Genomic DNA, 15124 nt, shown 5'->3' on the forward strand with positions numbered 1-15124 from the left:
ACTCTAAATTTCTCATTGTGTCAGAGTCAAACAGTATATAAACAGACCCTGCAGTCCAACTCTTCCATGCTGACTAAATTGCCCAAACTAAACTAGTCCCATTTGCCTGCATTTGGTCCATATCCGTCTAAACCTTTCCTATTAAGAGTCTTTTAAACATTGTAACTTGTACCTGCATCGACCACTTCATCTGGCAGCTCATGCCATATACGAACCACAGTAGAAGTTCACCCTCAGGTCTGTTTCAAATCTTTCTCCTCTTACTAAAAATATGTCCTTAGTTTTGAATCTCCCCACAACAAGGGAAAAGACTTTTGCTATTCACCTTATCTATGCACCTCCCCATTATTTTTAAACCTCTACATTCCAATAAAGAGTCCCAGCCTATTCTTATCTCTCTCTCTCCAGTCCAGGCAACTATATGAGCAGCATGTCAACACAGAGAATTCTTTCAGCACATTGACTGCACTAGTCTGCTCATTACCATAGCTATGCAAAAACTTGCCAGTATATTCAGCTCAAACCACTTTTTGGAAAATAACTCCTTATGAGCATGACATAGATAGGAAATAGCTTCATTTAAAGGGTGTTAATTAGCAGACTATCACCGAAAAGGTCAGATACTCAAGTTACTGCACTGGAGCCCATGACTGATACACCAGTCCACTGTAGAAAGGCAAGGTAGACTGACAACACAGTAGAGCAAAAAAAAAATCCAATTAGGGACCACATTCCGAGCTGACAAGCAAAATGGTGGGTGTAATTTTAATTCATAGGTTAACTGATGACATTCCTTGAGCCTGCTCCACCATTCGATAAAGTTGTGGCTGATCACATTATGGCCTTAACACCACTCTCCTGTTTATGATTATACCCTGGATTCCTGTTGAACAAAAATCTAAGCCTTAAATGTTTAATTATCCATTGTGAAAGAACACACCAGAGACCTTGCTCAGAGTACCAAATAAGTACAAATTCTGACAAAAGGGGCCACTACAATTGGCCTGGAAACTGGCCTGAAGAGAAGGCATAGCCATGAGCAGTTTTATTCCATTCTCACCTGTCCCAGCCCTTCAATTAAGCTACTGTTAAAAGCTTCCAAAATGTCTTGATAGTGACAGCAATCCCAATACAGATTATGGTCAAAAGGTGAAGGAAGGACAAAGTTAATTCTTCAGTCTTTCTGACCCAAATGATAAGGCATGTTGTACTGGATCTGGTTGAGAGTTCAAGTGAAAGCATTTGGAGAACAGTGGCCACTATTGTTAAGACTGGAGGTAATTGTAGGAAAAAAAAGGGACAAGACTCAAATTCATGGGAAGGTAGGTCATTCAAAGAATGGCCAAGGCCATTTCAACACTGTGGGCGGGCATGGGGGAGGAAGGCCAGTTGAAGGAATGCAAAATGGGAGTAATAGAAAGAGTGGCTTTCTTGAAGGGAATGAGCAAAATGACAGGCAGATTTGAAAAAAAAAAGAGATTCAGTACTCGAGGAGAGGGAACAGTTGACAGATTAGCCGACAGCCAGGAAGGGCAGGTCAATGGGAATGAAGTTGAGAAAGCAAGGTTCTGAGAAAGAATCACTAGGTTCAAACCATGGGCAGCACGGTGGCACAGTGGTTAGCACTGCTGCCTCACAGCGCCAGAGACCCGGGTTCAATTCCCGCCTCAGGCGACTGACTGTGTGGAGTTTGCACGTTCTCCCCGTGTCTGCGTGGGTTTCCTCCGGGTGCTCCGGTTTCCTCCCACAGTCCAAAAGATGTACAGGGTCAGGTGAATTGGCCACACTAAATTGCCCATAGTGTTAGGTAGGGGGTAAATGTAGGGGTATGGGTGGGTTTCGCTTCGGCGGGTCGGTGGACTTGTTGGGCCGAAGGGCCTGTTTCCACACTGTAATCTAATCTAATCTAATCATTAACTGTTTTCCCTCCAGAGATGCTGCCAGACCCGCTGAGCTTCTCCAGCAATTTGTTTTTGAAGCAGCAAGTGATGGATCTTATTCATAAAATGAGTTAGAGGGGGCTAAATGGTACGACGGCAGATGGGCAGTGGCAGATGTTTAAGGAGCTACTCAATTCCTCAACTAAAATAGATCCCAGTGAGAAAGAATGGATGGGGGTGAAAAACATCATGGCTAAACAAGGAGGTCGCTAATATGAAAGCTGGTCCATTGGAAGATGAAACTGGAGAACTCAGATGTTGAATCAATACTTTGCTTCAGTTTTCACATTGGAGGATAATGGTTTCATCCCTTTTGGAACAGGCAAGTTAGTGGCAAAAATAAGATAGTACTTTTTCCAAATCAATGTTAGCTCTAAATTCTAAGCAAACAATTAGGATTGGAGGACAGACAAGTAACCAGGTCTGATGGCCTACATCCTAGAGTGTGGGCGGCATGGTGGTTAGCATTGCTGCCTCACAGCACCAGAGACCCGGGTTCAGTTCCCGCCTCAGGCGACTGACTGTGTGGAGTTTGCACGTTCTCCCCGTGTCTGCGTGGGTTTCCTCCGGGTTCTCCGGTTTCCTCCCACAGTCCAAAGATGTGCAGGTCAGGTGAATTGGCCATGCTACATTGCCCGTAGTGTTAGGTAAGGGGTAAATGTAGGGGTATGGGTGGGTTAGGCCCTTCGGCCCAACAAGTCCACGCCGCCCCGCCGAAGCGCCTGTTTCCACACTGTAAGTAATCTAATCTAAAAAAAGTATTAAAAGGAAGTGGCAGTGGAGATAGTAGATCCATTGGTTACAATATTCCAAAATTCCCTGGACACAGGGTGGATTGGAAAATGGCTAAAATAACACATTCAAAAAGGGAGGGAGGCAAAATGTGGGAAATTACAGACCAGTTAGTTTAACACTGGTTGTTGGGAAAGTGTTAGAATCAAGGAAACAATATCAGGAGATTTGGAAAGTCAAAATGCTATCCATAGTCAGCAGGTTTTAAGGGCAAATCATGTTGGACTAATTTGCTAGAGTTCTTCAAAGTAGTAACAAGCAAAGTGGATAATAGGGATGCTGTAGATGGAATGAAGGGTTGATAAGGTGCCGTACAAAAGATTAATTCACAAGGTTGGATCATATGGAATTGGGGTAATTTATTAGCCTGGATATATGGACTGGCTGACAGACAGAAGACAGAATCCAGATAAGATTTTCCTCTTGGATGGCAAGATATAACTTGGACCCCAGCTATTTACAATCTACATTAACAACTTGGATACAGGAATAGAAGGCTCTATTGCCAAACTTGCAGATGCCAAATTTAGACAGGATGGTAAGTTACAATGAAAGAAGAACCTTACAAATAGATATAGGTAGGTTAGAGAGTGGGGTTTAACGTGGATAAGTGCAAGGTCATGCATTTGGGTCAAAAAGTGGTTAGGCAACCTATTATCTTAATGGGGAGAGACCAGGTGCTCTGTTGCAGAGGGATTTAGGTGTACCAGTCATGAGTCACAGCAGATAAAAAAAAAGCAAGTGGAATGTTGGCTTTTATAGCTAAGGAAATAGAAGATAAAAAAGGTAAGGAAGTATTGTTGCAACTGCACAAGGTTTGATGAGACCACACCTGGAGTATTGTGCACAGTTTAAGTTAGATTTAGATTAGATTTCGTACAGTGTGAAAACAGGCCATTTGGCCTAACCAGTCCACACAGACCCACAGAAGATTAACCCACCCAGACCCATTCCCCTCTGACCAATGCACTGACACTATGGACAATTTAGCATGGCCAATCCACCTGACCTGCATATCTTTCGACTGTGGGAAGAACCCGGAGCACCCAGGGGAAACCCACGCAGGCATGGGGAGAGTGTGCAAACTCCACACAGAGTCACCCTAGTTTAGTCTCCTTATTTGAGGGGAGATGTAGTGGCATTGGAGGCAGTTTAGAGGTTCACTAGATTGATTTCAGGATGAGGGGCTTACTGTATGATGAGAGATTGAACAGTTTAGACCTATATTCTCTGGAATGTAGATGAAGGAGGGGAGATTAAATTGACGTATTCAAGATATAAAGTGTATAAAATGTATATGGAGTGGATGCTTCCTCTTGTGGGAAGGTAGGTCATGGCCCTAAGATAAGGGATAGCAAACTTAAAACAGTTGAGGAGAAACTACTTCTCCCAAAGGATTGTGAATCTGGGGAATTCACTACCCCAGAGTGGTGTATGCTGGGAGTAAAATTAAAGGAGTTACACAGATCTAATTGGTAATGAGTTGAAGGGATATGAAGAGAAGGCATAGAATGGGGGTGAGGAGCAAATCAGCCATGATCGAATAGTGGAGCAGACTTGATGCACCAAATAGCCTAATTCTGCTTCTATATTTTAATGAACATGAGAAGGTGGAAAATAATTTGGGAAATTAGATTTTATGGTGAGGAATAGAATTTGGCCAAGTAACTGAACAGATCTTGCTTTCTTTATAAAATAGTTTGGGAATGAAGCAAGTTATAATGTTGACTAAATTGATATGTCCAATTAAATGAACTATTTCTCCCATTCCAAGAGAAGGGATACCAACTCTCCTTACTCTTCCATTAGAGATGTGCTCCTTTCAAATGAATTAGTTACATCAATTTTTTTCAAACTACCAGACTGAAAAGAAAGTGGGTAAAATCAAACAAAGTAAGATGCCTGCAACTTGGCAGAGTCTCAGATTTATGAATTATTATTTAAAAGCCTTGAAATCTTCCAGTACAACTACAATGACATCTGCCCTGAATGTAGAAAGTGCTCAGATATGTCCTGTGCTTAAAACAAACAAATCCAACTTGGCCATTACCACCTGTGTCTACTCTTGACCAAAGTAATGGAAAGGATCATCAACAGTGGTACCAAATGCCATTTGCAAAGAACTGGCCGGCTCACAGATGTGCAGTTTGGGTTTTGAGGGGGATCTTTCAGTTCCTGACCCCACCAGGGTCTTGGTTCAAACATGAACAAAAGGACTAACTCTGGAGGAGAGCAGAGATGAGTGACTGCCGTCTTATATCAAGGCAGCATTTGACCCTGTTCAGCACCATGAGCCCTAGCAAAAATGACTATAGTAAATTAGGGGAAATTCTCCACTGGTTTGATTCATACTGAGCACAAAAGAAAAATAGTTGTGGTTGCTGGAGGTTAGTGATTTCAGTCCAAGTACATCACTTCGTGAGTTCCTTAGGGTCGTGTCCTAAGCTCAATAATTTTTAGCTACTTCAATGATCTTCTGTCCATCATTAAGTTCAGAGATGGGGATGTTTGCTCATGATTGCACAACATTTAAAACTCCTTAGAAACTGACCCATGTCCATATATAGCAAAATTTGTACAATATTCAGGTTTGGGCTGATAAGTGGCAAGTAATTTTCATGCCAAGCACGAAGCATTGACAATCTCCAATGAGTCTAACCATTATCCTCTGATGTTCAATGGTATTTACACCATTAAATAATCTGAGGGCTGCCATTCACCTGGAAAACAGAACAGGACCACACAAATAACATGGCTACAAATCAAAGTTGGAGGCCGGGCACTGTGGTAAGCAACTCATGAATCCTCAATGTTGTCTATATACAAAAAGGCACAAGTCAGGATGTGATTAATATTTCTCACTTGTCCAAATGAGTGCTGCTCTAACAGTGTTCAAGAGACTAGACACCATCCAGGACAAAAGCAGCCCACTTGACTGGCACCCATCCACAACTGTAATGCAAACTGGCAATAGCATGTACCACCTACCAGATGCACTACACAACCCATCTCCATTCGTGTGTATATACACATGAAACCATCTGGTTCCCATAGTTTTATAAACAAGTGTACAAGAAAAATGGCAGCATGAGCCAGTGCAGACAACATGCAAAATGGTCTCATTTTATACAATAAAAAATGAAGCACTATAAAATCAGTGTCTAGGAGATTAGTTTTGAACTGGAGAGGAAGAGTGAGAGATTGTGATCATAGCAAACAATATTAACAGCTTTCCTTCTAAAACGTCAGACTAATATCAATCCACCTCAGCTAAGAACAGTTCAAACAATTTAGGAAAAGCCCATTTGATTAGAAGCTGTCTAAGGCTTGCTTGAAACACACACCCAATATTAGCTCAACTTTACTTCAATAAAATATCTACATTATTCTGGAATGCCGAAGGCTATAAATGTTAGTGAAAAATTATTACAGTTAACTGAAGGTGGCACATATATTTTAAAAACTAAGTTTCGGTGCATTTATGGCAAAACAGGAACTGCATTTGTTTCTGATCTAGAAAATTGTACGAAGGCAAAAATTGCTAACAATTTAGTGAGAGATGTATGAAATGAGTAAAAATCCATTTAAAATGACAGAAGGTAGTGGAGGCAGATTTAATTCCAGCTTTCACAAGGAATTGGAATAACACCAACAATAACTTTAAAAATGCAAGGCTGCAGGGAAGGTCCAGCTAAAAATGGCTTGATTGGCCAAATGATCACCTGCCAATGACAGCACAAATCAGAAGAAGTAACATTAAGATCAAGAGATTTGATGGAACCATAGATTTTAGCAAAATAAACGTGTTTACTGAAGAGTAGGCTCAGTTTTAGATATTTAGATACAAAATTTTGACTTTTCAGCCTGAGGGGTCTCTTGGAATTACTTTTTGACCTTGATCATTTGTCAATTAATGACAAAACTGCAAATGAAAAGGTGCATCAATTGTCTGCAGATTAAAACCACAATCACTGGTTTTACCAAGAAACATGACAAAAACTCAGATTAAATTTGCTAAAGCCATTAAGGTTTATGACTCGTGTTAATTATACCAAGTAGTTTACATAACAGTGTTTGCATTGTTAATCAATTAATAGCCTTTAGCACTTTTGTATGCATATGAATTGGTACATTAAGACTAAATGCAGTCTAATTTAGAATAGTCAATGTCATGAACCTCAACTGTAGTATTTTGCAATACAAGCAATTGGTATCTATTGAAAAAAGACTTGGAGATTTGCTATAAATTTCCAACAAACCTATTGTGCATTAAATACCAACCTCTCCTGGTACCAAGTCTGAGATAGTGTTAATGGAATAATACAATGTCAAAAAGTGGAACAGTTTCCTGGTGGTCTCATGGTTAAGCAAGCTACAGCACTTCAGTTACATGTCCTTTCTCCCTATTAGGGGAAGATGGGGCAAGTAGTGATCGGGAATAATATTGTGATGACACTTCCAAATAATTACAAGGGCATGCTTATGCACTTACAATTGGTTTTCCAACATCGATAGTTAGTGATATTGGTCCAAACCTTTCAGTAGCAAAGCAACACCACACTGCTGACCTCGAAGAAAGGAATACATTCTCGTGATGGGAGAGTTTGAGGCAATTTTAATCAGCTACAGGCTGAAGGTGATCTCCAGCAATGATGCCATCAAGCCAGGTGAAGCAGTCCAACACATTTGAAGCACTCAAATTGAAAAGCCTGTTTTCCCCCTTGCCCCCTCAATCCTTCCCAACACAAAGGCAGCTGTTCAGCAGTACCTCGGAAAATTGAAATACACCTTAATGTTTAGTTTTTCCTCAAAAAACTAATAAAGGTCAACTGTCAGTCAGCTCTGCAGTTTCCAAGAATGGCCTTTGGTGGGCTCTTGAACAGCATGTCATGGGATTTCTTGCAAATTTATTTTACAGTGTGCAGACGAATCTAGACAGTGCTGCTGGTTTGAGAAGCTACAGCAAATGTTGGAATTGCTAGGAGCAAAACTTTCATTAATGTAACTTTAAATACTTTTTTGCAAAATTAAAGTTACATAATTAGAGAGAAAACCCAAGCTCAGACAGCGTGTGAGACATACCCATTTTAAAACAGGAGGAGAGATCAAAAACTAAATATGGTCAAGGAGTCTGGAACTCAATCTACTGGAAGTTTCAAAATCAGAATGCCTATATACAGTTGTCTACAGCAATGTAAATATCTTTCTGAAAAGAACTGTTTTGATGTATTCACTTCAGTGCTTGTACGTGATTCCTATAACTTCACATTGTGAAATGCTATTAGTAACTTTTAATAACTGTACCATTGTATTAATTGGAGTGGTTAAATAAAATTCATGAGAGTCGTATCAGTTCAAATCTCAAGTCCCCAGTAAGTTTAGACTGTCAATGCCTTCCGACAGTGGTTCTAGACATTACTATAATTCATATATATTAAGTTGTACTGGTCTGCACTTCAAGAGTTACATTTTGCAATCTTCCTTTTACACAAGATCAAATTTATACTAGTAATCATGGGAGTCAGTTAGCTGGACAGCTGGTTTGTGACACTAACAGCATAAGTTACATTCCCATAATGGCCAAGATTAACACAAAGGCCCCACCTTCTCAATCCTTCCCAGAGGCATTGGAATTATCTTAGATTACATTCCCTACAGTGTGGAAACAGGCCCTTTGACCCAACAAGTCCACACTGACCATCCGAAGAGTAACCCACTCAGACCCATTTCCCTCTGACTAATGCATCTAACTATGGGCAATTTAGCATATCCAATTCACTTGACGTGCATATCTGGACTGTGGGAGGAAACCAGAGCACCCGGAGGAAATCCATGCAGACATGGGGAGAATGTGCAAAATCCACAGACATAGTCGCCCGAGGCTGGAATCAAACCTGGGACCCTGGTGCTGTGAGGCAGCAGTGCTAACCACTGACCATGCCACTCAATGCTCAAGTAATGCTCAAGTTAAACTTCCCACCAATCATTTCTCTCTACAGGGAGAACAGCTCTGATTCTTTGGGACTACAGATACTTGATATCTCAATTTTAAAAATGTATAGTAGTAGTGTCACAGAAACAGACTATGGTCCAACTTGTCCATGCAAACCAAGTTTTCCTTAACTTAAGTAGTCCCACTTGTTTACGTTTGGCCCATATCCCTCTAAACCTTTCCCATTCATGAATCTGTCCAAATGTTTTTTAAATGTTGCAACTGCACCTGCATCTATCACCTCCTCTGGCAGTTCATTCCACATATGAACCACACTCAAAGCTCTACTTCTCAGGTTATCTTTCTCCTCTCCTGGCTTTGAACTCCTCCATCTGGGGATGCATGCACTTGCCATCGTCTACGCTTATGATTTTTTGAACCTCTAAACATCACCCCTCAACCTCCTACACATTCCAGTGGGCCAAGTCCCAGCCCATCCATATAACAAACTCTCCATTTCCAGCCACATCCTGGTACGTTTTTTCTGAACCCTCTCCAATTTAATATATTCCTATAGCAGGGCACCCAGAACTGTACACAGTACTCCAGAAGTGGCCTCACAGTGTCTTGCACAACCTCAACAGGGCGTCCCAAATCCTTTACTCAGCGCTCTTTAAATCTGTTCCGACACCCTTTGTTTCCTCTTAACACATCACTTTAAAAAAATTCCTTTGGTCGAGCTTTGAGTCATTTCTCCATTACCTCCTTATACGGAGATGTCAAATTTGGTCTTGTAAAGTTCCTGTATGTAAACAAAAGCTGATCGTTCAAGTTATATTTTTTAATTCCGGGAGGAATGAAACCCTGGAGATATGTTAAACAATTAGAATTCTGGGAAAGACAAAAGACAAAAACCTATACTTAACTTTTTAAGTAACATTGCCCAACTACCAGTAGAAAGTTTTTAAAATGACAATTTAGTTGTGATTCTGTTCGCCGAGCTGGGAATTTGTGTTGCAGACGTTTCGTCCCCTGTCTAGGTGACATCCTCAGTGCTTGGGAGCCTCCTGTGAAGTGCTTCTGTGATCTTTCCTCCGGTATTTGTAGTGGTTTGAATCTGCCGCTTCTGGTTGTCAGTTCCAAAGCAAAATGTAGTGTAAAAAAATCCCATGCAAGGACTGCACAAAATACTACATAAGACAAGCAGGAAGACAGCTAACTATCCGCATCCATGAACAACTAACCACAAAACGACACGACCAGCTATCCTTAGTAGTCACACACGCAGATGACAAGCAACATGAATTCGACTGGGACAACACTACTATTATAGGACAAGCCAAACAGAGAACAGCCAGGGAATTCCTAGAGGCATGGCATTCATCCACAGATTCAATAAGTACATCGATCTGGACCCAATATACCAGCCACTGCGACGGACAGCTGGAACTGCCAACCGGAAGCGGCAGAGACAAACCACTATAAATGCCAGAGGAAAGATCACAGAAGCGCTTCCAAGCACTGAGGATGTCACCTAGACAGGGGACGAAACGTCTGCAACACAAATTCCCAGCTCGGCGAACAGAACCACAACAACGAGCACCCAAGCTACAAGTCTTCGCACAAACAATAACAATTTAGATTAGCAAAGCACAAGACATTCAAAACCAGTTTATTTGCTGTGCATTAAAACAGAACCTATGTTTTAAAAGATTCAACTGAATGGGACCTCAATGTACAAAAAACTGACATTGAAAGTTAATGTTCAATGTGCAAAGTTAAACAAGAAAATAAATGGTCCATAAAGAGTTAAAATTAATCGATTCTGAATTTTCAAAACACAAAGTCACTGACTAAAAAGCACCAGCTTTCTAGAGCAGAGGAAAAAATTACAAGCAGCAAAACTTTGTTTTTATAAATCTAATAGGAAAGACTGATTCAAGTTGCATTTGATAGTTATTAGGAATAGACAGAAGCTTGTCATTCCAGTATTTGAAATTTTACTAAGTAATGGTGTAGAAAATCTAAAAAGGCAAAAACTGATGCTATTCTGCAATGATTCAACGAGGCCACAAATTAAACTCAAACATGTGGAATGATTGAGTAAAATAATAGGACTAATAAGCACAATAGGAGAAGTCAGAATGGGGCTTACACTTTACAATATATGCCTATTTATATATATCTTAAACACTATATAAATCTGGAGCCTGAAATGGTCATGAAAACAGGCAATTTGTTTTTGTTTATAAAATGCCTTATGTCCTTCATAAACAGTTGCCTAATAGTAGCTGTAACCAATAGAACAACAAAACTAAATTGGGGACATAATTTCAGAACCATTGCTCAAAGATTAAAAAAAAAATGGTCCAACGTGGACAGAATGGATATTAGATTGCAAAAAATATTAACTACACTAAATTTAAATGAACTATTCATTACACAGTTCCCAATCTTACCAGAACTTTTCAATCAAGTGAATGCTATTACATTCTTGCTGGCACTGACTCCTCAAGGATCATGTACCTCCCCGTAGTTTATCTGAAAGAAAAATGAACCTCAATCGTTACAAGCAAGCTATGACCAAGTTAAAAGAACCATCATCTTCTCAACTGGGACGTCACAAATAGATGCACACTGAAGAATGCAGACCTCTGATTCTGCACACCCTGCCCCACCCCAGAATGGCCAGCTTTGAACACCCTATTTTTATCCAGTTGGAAGCCAACTCACAGACAAAGGAATCAAAAAAATCTTTAAAATCTAGATATCTCATCCAACGAAATAGATCATGAAGCTTTTAGGCTGGGAAGAAAAGCAGCATGCAATAAATATTTTAGACAAGCTGAATATTTAATTTGTTTTAAAATGTGAAAGCACTACATGACCTACAAAAAGCAGATTGAGAAGAATTCTTGAAATACACAGGTACTTCTTCTGAAGAGTGTCTTCAGCCATCAATCAAGCATTTCTTGCCAATCCCAGTTCACGAGTCCCCAACAGTTTGGTGGAAGGAGCAAAAAGCATTTAAAAAAATGAAGTTGAGAGCTTTGATCATCTTGCATTTGGCTCATCATGTAGCAGCACTGGTCCATGTCCATACTAAGTTCTGCAGCTGCAGCAGTTAAAATTGCAGTCATGATTTAAAGAGAAAATCAAACCCATACACGCGTTAAGTCCGCCGGCACCTTTTCCGTTGGCAAGCTTCAGCGTCTACTAAGGAGCTGTCAGAATCACTGCCTGATGAGCTGCACGCAGCTTCTTTGCCGCCACCTTCATGGTTCATAGAAAGGACCCAACCCAATCGATTACGGAGTATGCGCTTCAGGCCTGGGGGTAGGGGAAGAACCTCCAATTTGTCACTGTGATCAGGTAAGAGCTGTCGTAGCCTTAGGCAGCAGAGATACTGGAGAGAAGTCGGGGAGAAACGTGATCTAATCACTTTCATACTGCTCCTTGCTGCAGTCGAGCAAACCATTGGGAAGAACTTCTTGTTTTGCAGCTTAGTAGCTGCAATTCCTTCGTAAAGAAAAACACTTGTTAACATCAGCTAGGCACAAGTCACCATAATACAGCAATATTTTGGATCTACTGGAAAAAGTCGTACCAAATTCAAACAAACAGATATAATATAGCACAATTTGATTTTGCTAGATTAGCTGCATGGCATGAAGAAACAAGACCATTTTAAAATTCACTGATTAAAAATATAGTTGCTATTTTAGGAGAAAAACAACGTTAACAGTAACTACATCTACTTTTAAGTATAGATGAATTGCAGATACAATCTGGAAAAATATTGTGTCAAATCTTACAAATTACACTATAACAACAAGGCAAACTTTTCACTGCTATAATCATAATTACTATTAATATATGGCAAAAAACCGAATTCCACAAAAATAAAAATTGTGCACAGAATGTTGTTTAATCTTTAGTGCTCTGCAGGTGCACATACATCAGCAGTAACAGTATTACAACTTATTGTATTGTTAAAATGAAATTCAAAGACTTGGTTGTGTGCAGATCTGATACAGCGAGATTAAAGTTGAGGAAATGTAAAAAAACACCGCTTTAGCCAATGTATTAGGGAGACCTGGTGGCCATTTGGAATGCTTAGTGGTTAGATTTCTCAGCTACTATATAAAAATCAAGAGTATCACAACAAGTCTGCTATTTGAGGGCAGAAGGAACTTTGAGAGCCTTGCATTTAGAGTGGCAGTGCATTTTAAAAAAAAAAATCCCTAAAAAAAAAAGTCATGACTTGCAACTGATTAACTTAATTGTTTATAAAACACTATTTGACATGTATTGTTTTCTGAGAGAAAAAGTGAGGACTGCAGATGCCGGAGATCAGAGTCGAGTGTATGGTGCTGGAAAAGCACCGCAGGTCAGGTAGCATCCAAGGACAGGAGAATAGACGTTTGGGCATCAGCAATATCTTTTATCCCCTCCCCTCATATTTGAATTTGCAATAGTGGATCAGTATCCAAACTGATGATCACCAGGCAACTTTAAAGCGCAATGTTTCAAGGAACACTAGGCAAGGTAAAAATTTCCACTGGATAAAAACTGCACCATACCTATGCATTTTCTATTTTTGAAGAATGTCAGGGTACCATGCCAGGTATCCAAATGAACACCTATGATAGAGCCTTGTCCAAATCTTGTTGAGAAGTGAATCTTGGCACCTTTGTGATGTAATACACCTGCAAAACAAATATTTTCAAAGGCTAAAACTTAGTGATCTGTCACATGTAATATATACAAATAAAGTAGATTCTTTCAAATATAAAACAAATCCTTATTGTAAATAGAAGTATAAAAAGTTGATGACAAAGTTTAGTTGTTGGTAAGGTTGGAGGTGTACAAAGTTCTAAGACTTAGATGGAGGATCCTTTTCATAAAAAGCTTTTTAAAAGTTGCACCAACAGAAAGTTGTATATGCAAAATATTGCGCAAAGAGTTAATCCTGTATGCACAGGAATCCAGGGTGGATTACAAGAACCATTTCACTTTGTTCTTCCAATTTGTCCTTGTGGTCAATTGTTTTTTGTTATGCCCATGCATTGTACTAGAGTGTCATTTATTTATCCAAAGCAAGGTGGAACAGCACCTTAAAGATTTGAGCAGTTCCAGTACTCTGTAGTAAGAGACAAACAGTTCCATTCATAGCTCACGTTTCCATGGCTGGAGCTGAAATGATGGAGATGACCGGTTCTAAAAAGAATGCCCCAGTGCAGCAACAGCCACTGAATGTACCTGGTCTACAAATCCCATGGACAGCAAAGTAAATTGAAAGAAAAGCAAGGGCTGGTCATGTTTAAATGAAAGATCAAAATTAAAGGCAGAGTACTTTTTAAGAAACTATTTCACAGGAGTGGTACCTGTATAGGAGAGCCCCCAACTATTTTCATCTTTTCCCAGTAGGCTGCAAAAGGTATGACGAAATTTGTCCAGTTTGACATCAGTTGTTCCTATTCCTACCATCTAAAAATAGTGCACAAAATACAAACAAAATTATGAAGATGCAGATAAATATTCTAGTTACTGTTCTTGGCATTGCTAGTATAAAAAAAATTCTAAATATTGCTGCTCAGAACAGAATAGTCACCAATTTCTCTTGCAGGTTTTATTCAATGGAATAATTATACTTGTTTGGTGTAATATGACAATGTTTGGACTTAATATTGCCCAAGAGAATATTGGGAGAAAATAAAAGCAGATTAATTAGGACAAGCTGGATCATTTTCTGTAGTTAAGATTTTATTTCTGCTTTGAAAGATCCTAGCAAGCCATTCAGTAACTAAACACGAAGGCCAGCTTTCTGCAATATGATAAACTTTCAGCAACAAAGTCAATCAGTTCACAATTTTGCACATTAATTCGTATGCATATTCAACTTGATACCAAATGGTTATGTTTGACCAAATCTGCATTGCTCAATAATCAGCTTTCTGAATGAAGTTCAAGGATTCAGTCTCCACTTCAGTTATGACTCAAACTACAAATTTGTCTTTTCAGATGCCAACGAATATGTTGTACAATACAATCTAGGTTGCTTAAAAAAATGTGAGCAATAACATAACAGCACAAAAATCAATTATACCACTTCCATTTCATGCAAAGCACTGTGTATTCAAACAAACATGATCCAGTGAATACTGGAGTAAAATTTCACATATACTTAATCACCTCTAATAGATGGAGTTTACACTACTCAGCAATGATCGCATTAACAAGTTTATGAAATAAATAGCATCTTATGATCCACTTATTCACATGTACTTAATCTCCTCCACATGGTATGTAGTTACAACTTCAATCGCAATTTGCTAATCTTCATTTAATGAAACTAATACTACTGTTAGGTGAGTAAACACACTAACGGGTGGATAATATGCATTAGTTCCTTTCAATTCACTTGCTAGTTTCTTTGTTTAAAGAGAAAAAGGAAGAA

At 39.5% G+C, this 15124-nt stretch overlaps 1 protein-coding gene across 4 annotated transcripts in view; it reads right to left on the reverse strand.

Annotated features, from left to right (window-relative positions):
* Window positions 1–11496: 11496 nt before the first annotated feature.
* Window positions 11497–15124, reverse strand: part of LOC122560836 (SPRY domain-containing SOCS box protein 3-like) — a 31155-nt gene continuing 27527 nt past the window's right edge. For all 4 annotated transcript variants that reach the window (XM_043711982.2, XM_087997689.1, XM_087997688.1 and 1 more), the window contains exons 6-8: window positions 14052–14154; window positions 13248–13373; window positions 11497–12183 (exon numbers count right to left, since the gene is read on the reverse strand). In XM_043711982.2, the coding sequence (XP_043567917.1) occupies window positions 11837–12183; window positions 13248–13373; window positions 14052–14154 (576 nt within the window). In that variant the 3' untranslated portion in view covers window positions 11497–11836. The remainder of the gene's footprint in view (window positions 12184–13247; window positions 13374–14051; window positions 14155–15124) is intronic.

The sequence above is a fragment of the Chiloscyllium plagiosum genome, unplaced genomic scaffold (genome assembly GCF_037043375.1).
Source record: "Chiloscyllium plagiosum isolate Xiang-an unplaced genomic scaffold, Cpla_swu_hap1 HiC_scaffold_20, whole genome shotgun sequence".
Taxonomy (NCBI): Eukaryota; Metazoa; Chordata; class Chondrichthyes; order Orectolobiformes; family Hemiscylliidae; genus Chiloscyllium; species Chiloscyllium plagiosum.